The sequence below is a fragment of the Neovison vison genome, chromosome 8 (assembly GCF_020171115.1).
Source record: "Neovison vison isolate M4711 chromosome 8, ASM_NN_V1, whole genome shotgun sequence".
Taxonomy (NCBI): Eukaryota; Metazoa; Chordata; class Mammalia; order Carnivora; family Mustelidae; genus Neogale; species Neogale vison.
Window position 1 is genome coordinate 105,471,431 of NC_058098.1, and position 19,898 is coordinate 105,491,328.

At 46.5% G+C, this 19,898-nt stretch overlaps 1 protein-coding gene across 2 annotated transcripts in view; it reads left to right on the forward strand.

Annotated features, from left to right (window-relative positions):
• The window catches only part of SMYD1 (SET and MYND domain containing 1), a 39,423-nt gene that overhangs the window by 11,017 nt on the left and 8,508 nt on the right, over positions 1–19,898 (forward strand). The window contains exons 2-6 of one of the 2 annotated variants that reach the window (XM_044261583.1): positions 6,464–6,643; positions 10,682–10,895; positions 11,843–11,973; positions 14,021–14,059; positions 15,920–16,109. In XM_044261583.1, the coding sequence (XP_044117518.1) occupies positions 6,464–6,643; positions 10,682–10,895; positions 11,843–11,973; positions 14,021–14,059; positions 15,920–16,109 (754 nt within the window). The remainder of the gene's footprint in view (positions 1–6,463; positions 6,644–10,681; positions 10,896–11,842; positions 11,974–14,020; positions 14,060–15,919; positions 16,110–19,898) is intronic. The other variant, XM_044261584.1, reaches the window with a different exon arrangement.

The window sequence follows — 19,898 nt, forward strand, 5'->3', positions numbered from 1 at the left end:
CTTTTAGGAGTCCAAAAAGCCAGAGTAGTTGGTTCAGTCCTTTCTGGCTGTTTCTGGAAGGCTTTTCCACCTTGTAGGCACCTTCTCTTTGCATCTCTGTCCAGTAACTAGTTGTTTCCATACAAGGAGCTGAGTAGCAGCTGCACGTCCAGCCTCTTGACTCTGACAGATGATATAACCCAGGACAGACTCCAGAGCAAGGAGTGAGTGGAGCCGGCTGGCCAGGGCAAAGCATGCTCAGGGCTGCAGGCAGAGCCCAAAGGTGGGCTTTGGCACCTTCCTTTGTCCTCTGTGCTGGGTGCAGTGGAGGCAGCTGGAACTCCTATAAGCATAATATCCCTGGAAAGACTGTGGTCACTATTCTAAAGGGTTGCTGTGAAGGTTTAACAGAGGAGAATTGCTTACAACATCTATTTGAAAATTGCAGAATGTTGTGAAAATGGGAGTTACTATTCTTTACAAGCACTGGAAAAAGGGCCTCGGAAGAAAAATGGGACTTCCCAAAGGTCTCCTGGCTAAGGCTGGCTGGAGGAAGCATCTTTCTCTTGGAATGCTTAAAGTGGTTTTGGACTTCCTGTCTTCTGGATACTCTCTCTCTCTCTCTCACTGGGGAAAGTAAGTAGGAGGGGAGGTATTTCTGTTAGAGAATTACCTGCCCCTCCTACAGGGGTTCTCCTCTAGCTGGGACGTCTCCCTTGCTGGCGGCTGCCTGAGAAGATGCTGGAGGAGAGCAGGAGCTCTGAGATCACCTGGCCTGACCTCCTCACATGGCAGATGAGTTGGTGGACCAGGCTGACAGCTCCTGAGTCCTCATCTTGTGCAAGGCTCACTGAGCTGGCTCTTTTACATTTCATTTCATCTTCAAAATCACTCTGAGAGTGGTGGGATTTGGGAACTTCTTTGTAATTTTCTTCTTGCTTGAATTTCTTAAAATAGTTAAGCATGTTTCATTAACAAGTAATATTCATCTGTCTAAAAGATTTCAAGAGCTAGGTGTTGTTATTCCCATTTTCACATAAGGAGAGAAAGACTCAGAGAGTTTAGCGTACCTGCTTGAGGTCACACAGCTGGTAGCTACTAGAATCAGGAGTTGAACCCAGCTCTGACTGACTCCAGGTCTGACCTTCCATAATACCCATTCTGCCATCAGTCAGGGAGATGGAGACCAGAGGGACAGGATTTTTTTTTTTTTTTTTAAATGAATCTTCTCCTTCCTGCCTTCCTGACACTTCCGTGCATACCCTACGGGAAGGAGCAGGTTTTCTCCCATCTCTACATTCCTGTTACTCAAAGTTACAGCTCAGCATCACCCAGGAACTTGTTAGAAATGCGGAATCTCAGGCCCCACTGCAGATCTACTGAATTGGAACCTGAATTTTAACAAGGTTTCTGGCGATGTATATGCACACTGATGTTTGAGAAGCCCAGCTCTGCTTCACACCCACCCCCTCCTCCTTCGTGGTTCCAGCTTTAGGGCTAAGTCTTATTGGCAGGTGAGGTGTTGGAGAGAAATGTAGCCTTCATCTCAAGGAGATTTAAATTAGGAGATAACTCACAATGCTTTTCACCAGGATTTAAAACTTGACTTTAGGGGTGCCTGGGTGGCTCAGTGGTTTAAAGCCTCTGCCTTCAGCTCAGGTCATGATCCCAGGGTCCTGGGATCAAGCCCGACATGGGGCTCTGTGCTCAGCAGGGAGCCTGTTTCCTCCTCTCTCTCTGCCTACGTGAGATCTCTGTCTGTCAAATAAATAAATAAAATCTTTTAAAAATAAATAAATAAAACTTGACTCTAGGCCCTAGAAAACTTGTAGGATGGATTGTAAAACAAGTGTGTGAGCCTGTAGAAAATAGTTTGGATAGTTTGGTGGCTAACATCTGGAACCCACTATGAGTTCACTATGAGAAAAAAAAAAAATCATTTCAAATTAACACTCTAACACCCGGTCTGGAGTGAAGTCTTTCTGCTGCAGCACGGGACCTCTGTCTCTAGCCTTCTCCTGGTCAGAGTGGTTGTTAGTGACTTAGAAGGCACAAGGGGCTTTCGTTTGGACATATTATAGCTATCATTCATGGCAGGTAGATTATTCTATAATTAGGCCCCATTAGAAGTGTAGTAAGTCAGTTTATGGGATCCTAGAGGCAGGTTCCAGGACAGATTTATTGCCTCCCTTCGAGCCAGGCTAAGAAAATTTGAGCTTTATAAGCAGCGTGGACCAAGGAGAGGGCAATACCAGAGGTCCATCCCTGGGGACCGTAAGGGGGTGTTGTCTAAACAATTTAAAAACAATAACAAAATTGACATTTTAAAAACCTAACTAAAAGACTTGGTTTTAATTGTCAGCGTGCATCAGTAATTCTAAACAATGTCAAGGATACAATACTCTTCTTTGGTGGGGAGTGGGGAGTCTACCTTGGTCTCAGTTCAAAATAATTGTTTTTTTTTTTTAAAGATTTTATTTATTTATTTGACAGATGGAGATCACAAGTAGGCAGAGAGGCAGGCAGAGAGAAACAGAGAAACAGGCTCCCTGCCGAACAGATAGCCTGATGTGGGACTCGATCCCAGGACCCTGGGGTCATGACCTGAGCTGAAGGCAGAGGCCTTAACCCACTGAGCCACCCAGGCACCTCAAAACAATTGTTTTTACATAAACTTCAAATTAGCGCATTTTAAAATCACTTACCCAAGTGATCTTGTTACCCAAGATAACAAATTATCTTGCCCAGAGGTTAAGCCAGAGGACTCTACAGTCATCTGGTTGACACCTAACACCCATGCCTTCCACCACGTGTTTGTTGCAAGAGCAAGTTCTTAAGGTTCTCCGTTGCTTGGCCATGGTTCATGTCTCCAGCCCCTGTGCTACTACGTCTTCCTGAAGTTTATATATATTAGAAATAAGTGGAGCCCACAAAGATGAAGCAGCAGAACTTCTCTGTTATTCTAGGTGACCACCTGGAGTTTGTGGTTCTGTTTAAAATGTGAAACAGTGAAATAGTGCGGGAACTGCAAAGCGTAATATTTGGTAGGTGCTAATTTCAGTTTCTACATGAAATATGTCTGTGGATGTGAATATATCTGTATGAATAAAAATATGAGGATATTATACTTGAGTAGTCTAGAAATATCTAAAAACTGGGCGTAAAATGCTAGAGAAGTCCCAATGTGGGGTTGTTCCCTGACGGCACCCCTAGAGCAGATAGGCATGGAACTCCATGTGACAAGTCACAAGTGACAGCCAGCATGATCATGCTTGCTTCTCTTTCCTCTCTTACTGTTTCCCTTTCTTTCCTGCCTTGGGTTTGTATTTCTGTTCTGGGTCCTGAGACCCCAGAAGTGGGCGTCTGCTCCTCCTTCCTCTTCCCAACCTAAGACTTGCTCTTAGCCCTGTATCATCTACCGATAGAAGTGATGGCAGAATGAAAGTTCAAAGTGGTCTGGACCATTTGGAATACTAGCAGCTAGGGATAAAGGGGAAGGCCCCCACTTCAGGTTAAAAAAGTTCAATGTCATGAAGAAATTTTGGGGAGTGTTGAATAGGTTCACTGTCTTGGCCATGGTGATGGTTTCACAGGTATGTGCATATATCTGAGTCTATAAAGTTAAAGATTTTGGATAGGTATGTCAGTCATACCTCAAAGCTATTTTAAAAAACACAGCATTGTATAGACACATTGGGGGAAGCTTTGACTCGCCTGCAGCACCTTTAAGAAAATTTGGGAGGTTTGGTGTCTAGAATTGTCATTTGATCTTAAATAACTGTGAATTTTTTTTTGCTGAAAGAGTTAACGGAATCACAATGTTCAGATCCAGGAAATGTGATACTGTACTGTGTTCTGGGCACCATAATGATAAAGCACTGTGACTCACCGGCCACCTTTGAGTGGCCAGGAAACAAAATTTGGAACCTCATTGGGATCCAAATTACTTGGGTTCTTCAGCAGTTCAGTCTCTGCTGATGAACTTCACATGCCTGCCAGAGAATGCTATCTTGACTTGAGGCAGATGTGAGAAATTTATAGCTTCCCATCTCTAGGGCTTTGTTGACGCCATTAAATGATCAGGGTCCCTGCCCGTGTGTTGTGTTCTGCTGGAGCACTTGTGGTAGATGACCTTCTCAAGCAGGGAATACCCTCTGCGGCATAGCTACGATGGGTGCAGATTCTTTGCAATTCTAAATATGCCAGTGTAATTCTACCCTTCCTCTCTCACTGGGAAAGCTTAAGGGATCGCAGAGGAGGGAGGAAGACATTATTATGGGGATACCCTTGAACCTGCTCTAAACTTAGAAATAACCACTAACCTTCCATGCCTGTGAGTACTTCATGGTTAATAACAAATAATTAGCAATGCACCTCGTAGTAGTTGGGGACACAGTGGTGTGTTGAGTTGGCAACCCAGAGACTGAAAACTGGACTTTAGGAAACCCAGGACCTAGCTTAGTAATAGCCCATGCAGTGCCCTCAGCTTGGCTCTCTACCTGTCTGTCCATTTCTGGATGCTGTCCTGGGACCATGGGCCTGGCCTTTGGGCTGTTGCCCTGGCATTGGCCACTGGATCTTGCTTGATTGCCCTGCTGTGTCCACCTTCCTTTGGCTGCAGGGACCCACTGTGGGCACACTGAGACCAGAATGGGATTGTTGAAGGGACTGGGAATATTTAATGTTGAAAGGGGAAGTGAAGGGGAGTCACGCCAGTGGTCTTCAGATTCTGGAAGCACTGACCTGCCCAGATCTGTTCCATGGGACAAGGATCCAGAGAGCCCAATGAGATGACAGGAGTATGTTTCTCGGGAAGGAAATTTGAGCCTATCATGAAGAGGAAATCTGCCATAGTTAGGACTGGCCAACAATGGACTAACTCTTCTTGGAAGCAGTACACTCTTTTTTACTATGGGAATTTCAAAAAGGCTCAGTCAGGGATGGACACAAGGGATTTCTGTACTTGTATGTTTTATTGAAGTTTTTTTTTTTTCAGGCTCTAGAACATATGATTCTTTTTTTATTTTTTTTATTATTTATTTATTTATTTATTTATTTTTTAAAAGATTTTATTTATTTATTTGACAGAGAGAGATCACAAGTAGGCAGAGAGGCAGGCAGAGAGAGAGAGAGGAGGAAGCAGGCTCCCTGCTGAGCAGAGAGCCCGATGCGGGGCTCGATCCCAGGATCCTGAGATCATGACCCGAGCCGAAGGCAGCGGCTTAACCCACTGAGCCACCCAGGCGCCCCTTCTTTTTTTTAAATATATATTTTTAATTTATTTATTTGTCAGAGAGAGAGAGAGAGAGAGCAAGAGCAAGCACACACAGACAGAGAAGCAGGCAGAGACAGAGAAGCAGGCTCCCCACTGAGCAAGGAGCCGGATGTGGGACTCTATCCCAGGACGCTGGGATCATGACCTGAGCTGAAGACAGCCACTTAACCAACTGAGCCACCCAGGTGTCCCTAGAATGTATGATTCTAAAAACCCCTCTTTTCCTATGCTTTTGAGATCCCTCTTTAGACTATAACTCCAGCCTGAGTTTACATACCCATTTTCCCCGGGAAGCTCCGTGCTTCTGTGCATACTGCTGAACTACTTTTCATCATTTCTCTGCTTCAGGGGCCAGGATTTCTTTTCCCCACATTGCAGAGATACTGAGATATTGCACATCATACCAGATTTCACTCGCTCTGGGTGTTAGGTTATGTCTAGAAGTATGTTTCCTTCATGCTAACTATACCCTTTTCTGCCTGAAAGACAGCTCCCACCTGGGAGACACACAGCTCTCTCTTGGGAACACTGGGGGCTGGGAGCTTGGGGTAAGGAAACTCATCTGCCTATGCCTCTCCCCCTCTCCTCCTGAGTGGGCAGGCACGAACTTCTCTTCACTGCCACTCACTCTCTTAGCCAGGAGAATACTGTGGATGTCCTCAGTGACATCAGTGACCTCGTAATTGTTACTCTTGCAAAACGCACAGAACTGACATGTATCACAATGTGCGGACCCCATTTTGTGTAAAATGTATCATGTTTCATGCTCCCTCATATTGTAGATATGAGTTTTATTCTTCAGGGAAAGGGTCACTGCATTTCAAGAAAGAGAAGTTCATGTCACACAGAGTGTTCCCTCCCTCCCTGTGGTGCCAGTGACCTGTGGCTTTTGGCAGGGGGACCATGAGGAATTTCCACCCAGTCCCTTGGCCTGGAAGACTTCCTGGGCTCCTCAAGTGTCTGTTCAAGTGTGTTCCAGGAACACCCCATGGGTCCACTATCCTAGCCTCTTTATGCAGGTTCACTCACTCTGACGGCTTATGTATTCCCAGTGCCAACCAAATAGGGGTCATAAATCTACACTCGCTGAGTTAAATTGAAAGGTTTATAAAGCAGGGTGCAATAGTATCTCCCACAGGGGGCCCAATGTCTAGTGCATTCCTTTTCTGTTGTGCCACCTAAGTCACCTGTTTCTCCCTCCATTTCCAGCCTGGTTAACTTCGTGTGCCACACCTGCTTCAAGAGGCAGGATGCGAAGCTCCATCGCTGTGGACAGTGCAGGTTTGCCCACTACTGTGACCGCACCTGCCAGAAGGATGCTTGGCTGAACCACAAGAATGAGTGTTCGGCCATCAAGAGATATGGGAAGGTGCCCAATGAGAACATCAGGTCAGAGCTGGGCCTTGGGGGTGGTACTTAGGATTCCCAAATGTCAGGTGGGGAAAGGCCTTAGTAACAAGCATTCCCAGGCCCAAGGAAGCCAGGCTGTATGCGAGTCAGGATAGAGCCTCAAAAAGAGTGGAGAGGGGCACTTCTGCATCTGGGAGCCCATCTAGACCTGGATGTCTGCAACAGCCATTCCAGGCCACAACCACTGGTTGGAGCTGGTGGCAGACCCCTTCTCGATGGCTCTCCAGTGTTTAATTCTTTTTTAATTGACCTGCCAATGTTTAAAAAATTGGGAAAGGCCACATTAAAAAAAATAAGGATTTCTGGTTTCTATTTTTCTTTTTTTTTAAATTTTTTTTTTTTTTTAGGATTTCTGGTTTCTCTTGAAAAAAAAAAAACAAAACTCAAGATTTAGCCAAATGAGCTAGAACTCAATAGCAGCAGCTGCCTTTAAAAAATGAAGAGCTTTTTAAAAAAAGTTTTTATTTAAATTACAGTTAGTTAGCAGAGAGTGTAGTATGAGTTTTAAGTGTACAATGTAATGATTCAACATTTCCACCCGTCACCTGGTGCTCATCACAACAGGTGCCCTTCTCAATCCCCATCACCTACTTTTCTCCATTCCCCTCCCCACCGCCAGTAGCCATCAGTATGTTCTCCATGGTTATATAGCAGCTTATCCTCAATCATCAGATTATGGAAGCAGTCCATGTGTCCATCAGCTGATGAACTGACCAGGAAGATGCGGTAGATACACACACACACACACACACAATGGAATACAATATATACATATATTGTGTGTGTATATATATATACATATATATATGTACAATGGAATACTATATATATATGTATATATATAATGGAATGTTACACAGCCATAGAAAAGAATGAAATCATTTGCAATGACATAGAGCTAATGACTATTTTTTTCAAAGAGTATTCTCCTAAGTGAAATAAGTCAGAGAAAGACAAATACCCTCTGATTTCACTCATATGCAGAATTTTTTTTTAATTTTTTTAAAGATTTTATTTATTTATTTGACAGAGAGAAATCACAAGTAGATGGAGAGGCAGGCAGAGAGAGAGAGAGGGAAGCGGGCTCCCTGCTGAGCAGAGGGCCCGATGCGGGACTCGATCCCAGGACCCTGAGATCATGACCTGAGCCGAAGGCAGCGGTTTAACCCACTGAGCCACCCAGGCGCCCTCATATGCAGAATTTAAGAAGCAAATCAAAAGATCAAAGGGAAAGAAAGAGAGGCACGCCAAGAAAAAATGCAGAGCTTTTTAAGCACCACAGCCCGCTAGTCCCTGGGCTTGTGCAAACTGCCCTCTATCCTCATTACACGGCAAAGGCATTTGCAACTGTTACTGATGACCCCGGCGGCTAAGGCCAGAAATCTCAGGGTCTACACTGCCAAGTAGGGCTGCGGGTTGGTGCTGGGAAGTGGAGAGCAGAGGAGAAGTGGAAGGTGAAACTGGGAGCATTTTCACCAGGTTTGTAGGGTGGGACGTTAAAATACAGAATGGAATGATCATATCCTAGAAATTTTTAAGAAACTACAAAATGAAATGGCTCAGTCAACCTTTGCATCTCCCTTAGTTTCATCTGTTGAACTCCTGGTTCTTTAAAAAAAAAATTCTCCTTTTGCGGTGCCTGGGTGGCTCCTTCATTATGCATCTGCCTTTGGCTCGGGTCACGATCCCAGGGTCCTGGGATTGAGACCCACATCGGGCTCCCCACTCGGTGGGAAGCCTGCTTCTCCCTCTGCCTCTGCCTGCTGCTCCCCCTGCTTGTGCTCTCTCTCTCTCTCTCTGTCAAATAAAGAAATAAAATCTTTAAAACCTACCAACAAACAAAATACTCTTTTGCAATTTTATTTTACTTATTTTAATTTTTTAAAAAGCTTTACTGAGATATAATTGGCATATCAGTTTGTAAGATATTTAAGCTGTACATCATGGTGACTTGATATGTGTATACATTGTGAAAGGATCCCACCCCCCATCTAGTTAATGAACACGTCTATCACCTGACATATCCTTCCTTTTTTTTTTTTCCTCAAGTGAGAACTTTTATGTTCTACCCTCTTAGCAGATTTCAGTGATACAATACCGTGTTATCAACTACAGTCACCATGTTTTACTTTAGATCCTCAGACCTTATTCATCTTATAGCTGAAAGTTTGTGCTTTTACTAAGCCTCTCCCTGTTTCCTCCACTCCCCAGAGCCTGGCAACCACTTTTCTCTGTTTCTGTGAGTTTAACTTCTTTCTTTCTTTCTTTTTTCTCCTTCCTTCCTTCCTACCTACTTTCCTTCCTTCTTTCTTTTCTCTCTTTTTCTCTTTCTTTCTTTCTAAGATACTATATATAGCAGATACCATGCAGTTTTTGTCTGTGTCTGGTTTGTTTCACTTAACATAATGCCCTCAAGGTCCATCCATGCTGTCTTAAGTGGCAGGATTTTCTTCTTTCTTGGCTGAATAATATTCCATTACATATGTTTACTGCATCTTCTTCATCTTTTCATCATCACCTAGGTTGTTTCCATATCTTGGCTCTTATGAATCATCCTGCAGTAAACACGGGAGTGCAGATAGTTCCTCACTCTCCTACTTAGTCCTTCAAGCCCAATGTAAATGTTCCCTTCCGTGATGGGGAGCTCACTCACTTATCTACACAGTCCCAGTTGTTAATATCTTCTGATACTGAGTCGGAATCTTTTTCCCATTTGTCTTTACTCTCTGAGCTCTGTGACCCTTTCCCTAATATTCGGAGGTAACAGACACCCTGCCGGAACCTTATTTTCTCCAGTGCTGTCCTGAGCTCCGTGTAGGGATTCCTTGGTTCCCAAGCACCTGGGATGCCCAGTAGGGCATCTTTGCAGAAATAACTCTGTGATCTAAACAAGAGGAGAAGCAGGCCTGTTCTTTGCCAAGGGGGTCCCTCAGGGGATGGATCTGCCTTAGGCCACCAGACCCCTGCAGGTGCCTGGCCAGCATGCATTCAGTGAGTAGCTGAGAGTTGCCAAATGTCCCTCAGTCATAGGCTTCATCTTGTGGTCAATTAACAAGGGGACCCTCACTGTACTCAGGGTGAAGTGCACCCCTATCTCAGTCAATGCCCTGTGCTCTCTAGAACTCCCTCCTGTCCCACCTTGCCTCCACTCCTCCTCCAGAACCCTATGTCCCAGCCAGGCCAGTCCCTCCCTGCTTCCTGCATATGCCCAGCCTCTGGCTGCCCCTGAGCCTTTGCTTACACTGTTTCCCCACCTGGATTGTCTTCCCACTTCTCTCTCTAAGCACTAAGACTATAAGTTCACACACATGTGTACATCCAACATGTTACTTTGTCTTCCAAATACCACTTCAGGGGATGTGTATTATCCCTCTTGTGGCTAAGTTCAGGGAGGTTCAAATGAATTGCCCAAGGTCATGTAGTAACTTGAAACAGACATGAACCCAGGCTGTTAGACTCCTTCTCCAGTGCCCATCTCAGTGAGCCATGCTATCAGGAGAGACCAGGGTGCCATAGCTCAGTGTCCGCAGACCCCTTTCATGGTCTCAAAGACCCCACGAGCCCTGGTTCCTGCCCACTTCTCTACCTTTATTTGCTCTGTACTCCTCACTCCCTAGGCTCTAGCCACTTTGACCTTCTTGCTGTTTCTCCATCATGCCAACCTCATTCCTTCTTCAGGGTCTTTGTGCCCACTGCTCCTTCTCCCTCTGCCCAGAGCTCGCTCCTTCTGTTCATTCCATTTTCAGCCGGGGCTCCCCCTCCACGTCACCTCCTCTGATCACCGTGGCTTCCCTTCCCCCAGCTACTCTCTATCATATGACCCTATTTTATTCTCTGCACAGCACTTAGCACTAGTTTCCATTTGTAACTTGGGTCTCCCCCTCTATGAAAAGCTCCAGGATTAAAGAAATTCCGTCTATACGGTTCAACACCGCCTGGCACATAGTAGGTAGTCAGTAAATGCATCTGGAACAAATGACTGCCTCGGGACATCCCTAACTCTGCCCCTGTCCACAGGCTGGCAGCCCGCATCATGTGGCGGGTGGAGAGAGAGGGCACCGGGCTCACCGAGGGCTGCCTGGTCGCTGTGGATGGCCTGCAGAACCACGTGGAGCACTTTGGGGAGGAGGAGCAGAAGGAGCTGCGGGTGGACGTGGACACCTTCTTGCAGTACTGGCCGCCCCAGAGCCAGCAGTTCAGCATGCAGTACATTTCGCACATCTTCGGCGTGGTATGGTTCCTCATGACATCGCAGGGGCTGGGGGCGGGGGGTGGGCAGTGGCGGTGACTGCTGGGATTGGTCTGCCAAGACCTCTTCAGAGCCTGCAGGGCAGAGTGGGAGGGGAGGCTGAGAGAAGGAATGGAGGGGACAGAGGCCCAAAGTAAAGAACTTTCACCCCCTTTCTTTCTTTCTGGATTTCCTTACTGGGAAGTCATTCCCTCCTTCTCAGAAGCTGGCATCCCATGCACAAACTATTTGTTATCTCCAAATGGTAGATTTGGATAGAAATTTACCCTCTTGGTTATCTGTACTTTCTACTTTTTCTCCTGTTCGTATTGAAAACAAAGACCCAATCACTACCCCTTGTTGTCCACCGGTCACATGGAAAATGAGATCATTCCTTTTCCCAGACATGGTGGACAGGGTAATGGACAGCCTGGAGCTGGGGGCTGTGGACATCGGGGAGAGGAGAGGAAGGACTTTTGGAGAGTGCTGTCTTGGAGCAGCAAAGCCAGACCTCTTGTAGCCCTAAGAGTCTAAGAGGTGGTGGAGGCTTAGGCCATAAAACACCCCCACCCCTACACACACACAGACACACTAAGGCAGAGCAGGGCAGAGAGAAAGAAACCAAGATAGAGACCAGAGAAGACTCATGTGAGACCCAGATACAGGAAAAGGGGAAGACTTCCCAGAAGCAACATTTCTGGTTTTGGCCTTTGTATAGAATACAACTACCCCAAATTTCCAAGGTGGCCTTGCATTTTAGCCAGTACCGTCTCCCCCCCAGGGTGCTTATCTCGAGGGTCCTTTGGAGTGACCTAGAGAATAGGAGACTCTCTACGCATCTCCAGAATGCGACCGAGTCTTCTATTTTGTTGAACTCTCAGCAGCCAGGATGGTGTTCTGTCCCTGATCTATGTGTGTTAACTGACTCTTTCATCTTTTCCTCTGGGTAGATTAGCTGCAATGGCTTCACACTCAGTGACCAGAGGGGCCTGCAGGCGGTGGGCGTGGGTATCTTCCCCAACCTGGGCCTGGTGAACCATGACTGTTGGCCCAACTGCACCGTCATATTTAACAATGGCAAGTGAGTATGTCTTTAACTGGGGATGGTGTGATGGGGATGGGGAGACCTCACAGTGTTTTCTCCACTTGACCTAAACCAAACCATGGAACCTGCACTAGTTTGGATTTCGACTGGGCAGCAAATAGAAATTTCATTCTAGAATCATAGTGGATAGGAGAAAGGTAATGAGGAGGATAGCAAAGAATTCCACATGGGTAATTTCTGGGTCTTTACGTGTTTCTTGAGGCTGCCTAGATGTGTTAGGTAAATCTCTGACTACTGCTTTGAAGCTTGAAGGCTGGGATTATCTATCTAGAGGTCACTACAGAACAGCATCAGCTGAGAAGGGGCTGAGGCTGAGCATATATTTGTCAAGGTCCCAGCAGAAATCAGAAGGCACGCTCAGAGTTTACCCAAAGAGAATTTAGTAACAGGACAATCTACAGAAGTAAGGGTAAAATTTAAGAAACTAACAAGGAATGGTGAGATGTCCGGAGTCTAGCAATAGTATGAAACCATTACTGCCTCTAGACCTAAGGGGCAGATGTACCATATTGTTCCTGCAACTGGTGAGAGCTGCAGCCATGGGAGAAGTTCCTTTCTCTACCCCCAACCCAAAAGCTTGGCTGTACTGGTAGAGAAAGCAGCTGCTGCTTTCTGAACCATTGCAAGGCAGAGAGGGCACCGGGTGACTAAATACCCCAACCTCTCTCTCCTCCCACTTTCTGATCTCCTCCCATTGGCCAAACTCCAACCAGAAGCCAGAGAGCAAAGGACCCTGACTAATGAAGCCCTTTAGAAGCCCACACCCCTCACCCCACACTCCAAAGGCACAGATCAAGGGGCAGAAGGACAAAGAATATGTCTTGGGGGTGGGCACAAGTGGAGAAGTCAGCAAACAGGAAGAGACCCTATTGTCCATGGCTCAGGGCTGGGGGGATTTGGGGAAACAAGACCTAAGCAGTATTACTTATTTTGCTCTTAGAGATGAGATAAGCTTTTATGACAGATGCAAGTCCACTCTGAGCCATCAACAGTGAGCAGATTTCCTTTCCCAAAACTTCCTGGAAACCAGAGACAGTGCTTTCTGGTTTTCAGTCAGGAATCAAGCCTAAACCCCAGTCTAGCAGGGCCTCTGATTCCCCCATTCCTTCCTATTTCTGGAAACAAGGGCCTGCATGACACTAAGCTCTCGAGCAAGTGAGAAAGTCACTCAAGACAGAAATTTGAGACCCAAATGGTAATTTTCCCGTGGCACTTGCAGTTCCCTTCCTAAGCCTCTTGGGGTCACTGGCGTGGACCTCATGGAATCCTCCTCAGAGGAGCTGTTGTCCCAGGTTAGCCTGGTTGGATCAAATCCAGCCACATTATAGGGCAGGCCTTTCAGGATGTCACTGCCCCAAGCCATGGTGACCCAGGGCTCCCCTTGTGACATGTGACAGCCACGGGAACCCGGGAGCCCTTTCTTCAGATCATTCCTGGTGTCTGTTCCGGCTTCTTTGCATCCACTAACTTTGAGCAGCCACATTGTACCTGGCTTCTTGGCTGTTGTGCAAGAGAAGGTGACTGCAGTCACCACCCAGCTGCCTGCCATAGTGGAAAGAACCCAATTCTAACCCCAAGAAACTTTATACATGACCTGTGTGACCTAACCAGTCTCCATACACAGTTCACACAGTCCCCCAAGATAGACATCAGAGAGGCAACACTTACTCAGCCAAGATGCTTGTGAGTGGGATAACAATAGCATCCCATTACAGTTTTTGGCACCTACTTTGAAATGCACTATCTCATGGCAACTGCATTTCCAGGTTACAGTGGAGCATACTGAGCCCAGGAACGACGAGGAGCTTTGAATCCAGAACTTTTCATTCCAGAGCCAGTGTGCTTTCCGCTATACCAGGCTGTGTCTGGTCGAGGGAGCCCTGCTGGATGGGGCTGGGATGTAAAGCTGGTTGTCCTGGCCAAAACTTTGATCACATTAGCCGGGATGCTGTGCCCCCTTGCTAGCTGTGCTGAACTAGCCAATGGTAATGATTCCCATTCGGGTGTCTGTTTTGTCTTTCAGTCATGAGGCAGTGAAATCCATGTTTCACACCCAGATGAGGTGGGTCAGTCTTTGCAAGCATCCCTTCTCCTCTGACCCATCTCCCTCACTTGCCTGGTTTGCTGGGCCCACCCCTTCCCGAGACTCCGTGGCTGCTTCTCGGCTGTAATGTTCTCCTGTGTCCCCAGAGCCTTATCCTTGCTGAATGCTGTATTTTAAATGCATATATGAATCATCTTGTTCCTCACCCACCCACTCCCTGCTGTGCCTTTGCTTTCCTTTGCTTCTTTTCTTCCCCATCTTTCACGCCTGACTTCTCTCACTCCCCCAGCCCCAAAGCATGATGGTCCCTCCTAGTCCACATCACCTTAGCAAAGCCCACACTGTCCCTCAAAGTCCTGCTTATCATAAAAGGAAGACTGCTGATGTTATTGACCTACTAAAGAAGTGTGTTTGTTTATAACCCCCAACTTCCCACCCATATTGGCTTCTGAAAATAGCCCCTGTAACTGTGATAATTTTGATAAATACTTGTTCACACTATTCTGTTTACTGCTTCTGGACAATTGTGAATTAGTGTTGTAGGTTAGATTTTGCTCTGACTTTTCCTAATGACAAATAAAATAACCCCAGATGGGTCTTTTTCTCAGGTTTGGTTTAAAAGGACTTGAAATGCTCTTTGGATTAAGAACCAAACTCTGTGTGGGAGTTTGGGCTCTGGGAAGGCAGGGGTAGGAGTGGTTGGTGCATTGGAGTCCATGTTGGCCTGCGTCACATGTGACTTTAGATGATTTCCATCATTCCCTGGGCCTTTACTTCCACATCTATAGAGCCAAGTTCAGGATGAGACGTCTTTAGGGACCTTCCTGGTTCTAAGTCTCTGTGGCTGTGGGCTGCATTTCTAATCTCTCCAAGAAATGCTTAAATAAATTGTCCACGTGTGGCTCAATTAGTTGACCTCTAGAATTGCTGGGCATTAGAGATGGAAGAAGGAGAATGGAGAGGTGCTCACTGTTTATCCCCTGATCCCCTTTCCAAGTAAGGTAAAATGGGGCACCCATATTTTCATATTTAAGTGACATTAAATTAATTTGGCTCTGGAAATTCCCTTAACATGATTGAAATAATTTGAGATACTGTGAGACCTTGCAAGAGTTGGCTGAGCTATGATGGGACACAGAGCTGCTAGAAATCCTAAGTTGCCCGGCACTGGATCACTGTTGAACATCATGACAGAGCCGTGCCTGGAGAAGGGGTTGTTGGGGGCAGAACTGACTTATGCCACCAGGACCAGATGCCAGAGATCCACACTCAACACTGGCCCAGGAGTTGCTCACATGGAGCTCTTTAGAATATCAGCAGAGCCCTAAAATGAAGGGCTTTGGTGCATCTCCTTTCCTGCGCATGGCAGACCCAGGAAGCAGATGGAGGATGGTCCAGGGAGAGCAGTGTGGTGAGGTGAAGCATGACTGGCACTTGATTCTGATCTTGACCCTTGCCAAGGTGCTGTGGGACCTCCGGGGAAGTTCCTTCCCCTCGGCCTCCCCTCTGGGAGACAGTGCCCTCCCTTGTGAAATGGAGAGGTTGACCCCCTTTGTTGCAAGCAATCAGTAGCAAAATGCACAGGGATAATTGCAGCATGGAAGCAAGGTATGGTTTTGTGATCTCTACCCAAAATCTATTTAATTGGATTTGCAATCAATTAAATAAGTGGAGCAGATTCGATTGTTGATAAGTAGAGCAGAATTATCCACAAAACTGTCCGTTAGGTCACATTTTCCCCTTTTGGGGGGAAAATGGGAGTTTTCTCGAGTGCTAGTGGAAGTTGTCTTTGAGACTCAACTCCTAGAGACCTTGAAGAGCAGAAAGCCTCTTCTCATGGCCCTGGATCTGACTTCCTCTTTCCTTTCCCCTCTCCAGGATTGAGCTCCGGGCCCTGGGCAAGATCTCGGAAGGAGAGGAGCTGACAGTGTCCTATATCGACTTCCTTAACGTCAGCGAAGAGCGCAAGAAGCAGCTGAAGAAGCAGTACTACTTTGACTGCACCTGTGAGCATTGCCAAAAAAAGCTGAAGGATGACCTGTTTCTGGGGGTGAAAGATGACCCAAAGGTACATGTGGCCATGCCACTGGGGTGTTTGCGACCCTCTTCTCCACGAGCCCACGAGGCTGGCGTTCACTGCTAACTGGCGCCCCCTGGTGGCTCGTCCGTGGAGAACCAGCCTGTAACTGTCCAAAAGGTGTTAATGGTGGGTGGACGGAGCACTGATAACAGGTCCCAGCTAGTGTCCTGGGGCCACCCCTTGCCAGGAGTTTACACTGGGAAGTTGCTCGGTTTTCTCATCTATAAAATAGGAATGATAACACCCAGTAGACAGGGTTGTTAAGAGGATCGAACAAAATAATATATGTAAAGGGAGTGGCATATAGGGTTGGCACTGAGTAAATTTTAGTTCCTCTCTTTACCCTTTTGCTGGTTAAGTAATGCTGAGAATTTCATATATTGAGACCAGATGGGCAAAGAGACTAGTTGCCTGGTTATCGCAAAGGTATTCCTAGTGCCCTGGGAATGGGTAATGTGGACATGGGGCAATGTGGAGGCTGGCTAACAGGCTTAACTCCTGAGTAGCCTGTTGTCTGGTTGATGGTGAGACCATTGAGAAGCTGAAGGATCATGGAGGGGAAGTCAGGAGCTCAGCTAAGCTGGGAGAGAGCCCAGCAATGGTATCTACAAAAGACTGAAACTGGCCACCTCCTGTTCTGTTTTCCCCCATGGAAGGGAGGAGGTCAGGGTACAGATGTGGGGGGTCTTCTCACTGCTGGGGCGCTCAGAATAAAGGGCTGCATCACATTTATAGACCCTGAGGTGGGGAGGGTGAGGGAGAGGGTGTGGGGGAAGGGCTAGGGGTGTAAAAGTGCTGGGTACTGGGCTGGAGTGAGAGAGAGAGTCTTCAGATTTCCCTCCTCCACCCCTGTAAGGCCTAGGAATGAAGGCCCCTGGCTGGGAATGAAATTGTGCAAGGAGCATGAGCAGCAGAGGGCTGGACTCCCTTCAGACTGTTCAGAGGGTACTTTCCCCCACAGGCATGCCAGGTAGAGCCTTTATCATTGTGGTCAGTTCTGAAAAATTGCACATAGGTTTTTAACCAGGAGCTGGACTCCTGTGGGGAGGCTTTCTGAGCCCCTCTCTATAGCCCACAGGCCACCAGTACACTTAAGATACAAATACACAAATGTGCTTCTTAGTGAGCTTAACTTCTGCATTGTATGTGTGAGCAGAAGTTTGCCTCTGATTAGAGCAAAGACTAGGAGCAAAACTGACTTCTAGGTACAGACAGTGGGGCCACTCTCAATTAATTTGTTACTCGAGGCTATCAGTGCTAATGTTCAGATAACACTATTTCCCCACTTGATTCATTTCTCTCATTCATTCTCTGGCCATTCTAGACTTTTTTTTTTTTTTTTAAGATTTAATTTATTTATTTGGTGGCAGGAGAGAGAGAGTACAAATAGAGGGAGGAACAGAGGGAGAGGCAGACTCTGCACTGAGCAGGGAGGCGGACATGGGACTCCATCCCAGGACCTTGGGATTGTGACCTGAGCCAAAGGCAGACGCTTAACCCACTGAGCCACTCAGGTGCCCTACCACTAAGTTATTTTTATTCTTAGGATGTAATATTTGTTACTCTTTGTCCAAACAGTTCTACTTCCAAGAATTTACCAGAGTTACTTATACATGTGCGCAAAGGTATGTGTATAAAGAGATATGATGCAGCATTGTTGAGAACAACTAAATAAAACCTAAATAATCACCAATTGGGAAAATTTAAATTAAATTACCTTGCAGTCACTCAAACCAATGAGGTTAATTTTTGTGGACAAATATGGAATGAGCTCTTTTTAAAAAAAAGATTTTATTTATTTATTTGACAGACAGAGATCACAAGTAGGCAGAGCGGCAGGCAGAGAGAGAGAGAGAGGAAGAAGCAGGCTGCCCGCTGAGCAGAGAGCCTGATGTGGGGCTCAATCCCAGGACCCTGGGACCATGACCTGAGCTGACGGCAGAGGCTTTACGCACTGAGCCACCAAGTGTGGCTGGAATGGGCTCTTTAAGGGAAAAGAATATAAACTCTTTAAGGGAAAAGAATTAAGGGCCAAACACTGCCACTGCATTGGTTCGCTAGGGCTGCCATAACACAGTACCCAGAAGTGGGCAGATGACAACAGAGATGTACTCTCTCCCAGTTCTGGAGCCTGGCAGTCTGAAATCAGGATGTAGGCCAGGTTGGTTCCCTCTGGGGGCCGTGAGGGGAGGCTCTGCTCCAGCTTCTCTCCTTGGCTCTCAGATGGCTGTCTTCTCTCTGCGTCTCTTCACATTGTGTATTTCTCTGTCTTCACCTGATATTCTTTTTATAAGGACACCAGTTATATTGGATTAAGGACCCCCGCTACTCCATTATGACCTCCTCTTAACTAATTAAGTCTGCAGTGACCTATTTCCAGTAAGGTGCATTCTGAGGTACTGGGGGTTAGGACTTGAACATATGAATTTTGGGAGGATGGAATTCAATCCATTACACTGTTTATAAACTATCATTTATAAAAATGCTACCATTTATAAAAAATAAAAGGGACACACTCTCTCTCTCTCTCTCTCTCACACACACACACACACACACACAGATCCATGCACACATATGCCTGTGTAAGCATAGTCAGGCTTGATACAGATGGCAGGGGGAGGAGAAGACTGTAAACAATACATCAGTGATGCTTGGTGTGGACAAATTCAGAGTCACCCTTCCCGGACAGGATACAAAGGAGTTGGGACCCGTGACTTATTATGTGTTTTTTTTTTAAAGATTTTATTTATTTATTTGAGACAGAGAGAGAACGAGAGTGGGAGAGCCTGTGCATGAGCGGGGGGGGGGGGGCAGAGGGAGAGAGAGAAGCAGACTCCCTGCTGAGCAGGGAGCCTGATGCAGGGGCTCCATCCCAGAACTCCAGGATCATGACCTGAGCTGAAGGCAGAGGCTTAACCGATGAAGCCACCCAGGTGCCCCAATACAGGATTTTTGTTTTTCACAAATCAAACGTTCTATATTCTGGGAAATGTATACTGGCATGTGTATGCAGAACACGGAACACAGTACCATAGGAGCTACAGGAAAGAATAAGCTCCTGTGTCCACCCTCGCCTTGACATTCTAGAACCTGTGGGAAAATGTGTTTTATCTGCAAGACAGCCAGTCTTCCTTCCTGATGTGTGGCCCTGGGTATTTGTTTCATAACTTGCTCCCACCATTACTTAATTTTTTTTTAAGATTTTATTTATTTATTTGACAGAAATCGCAAGTAGGCAGAGAGGCAGGCAGAGAGAGAGGAAGAGAAGCAGGCTCCCTGCTGAGCAGAGAGCCCGCAGCGGGGCTCAATCCCAGGACCCTGGGATCATGACCTGAGCCGAAGGCAGAGGCTTAACCCACTGAGCCACCCAGGTGCGCCCCCATTACTTAATTTTTTGTTAAGAAACCAGACTCTTTTCTCCCTTTCAAAGTTAAATGTATGTGGTAACCTGGATAAAAATAAAAACCAAATATTTTTAAAAATGAGAAAATAACACCACATTGTAGAACATTCCCCTCAACTGTAGCTTTGGAGCCTCCCTGTTTAGGTTGCTTGGGTTTTTCTTTTCTCTCTCCCCAGCCCTCACCCCTGGTTTTCACAATAGAAAGGTACTAGTTTTTCAAGGTTGGGGAACCAGCGTCCCTCTTTTTTCCTCCTAGCTCTTCTCCCTTCAGTGACTCCTCCCCCTCTGCTGACTCCTCCCCTTTCTCCTCTAGTCTTCCTCTGGCTCCTCTTCCACTGTCATTTCCCCCTGCTCCAGTTCCTTACTCTTTCCCT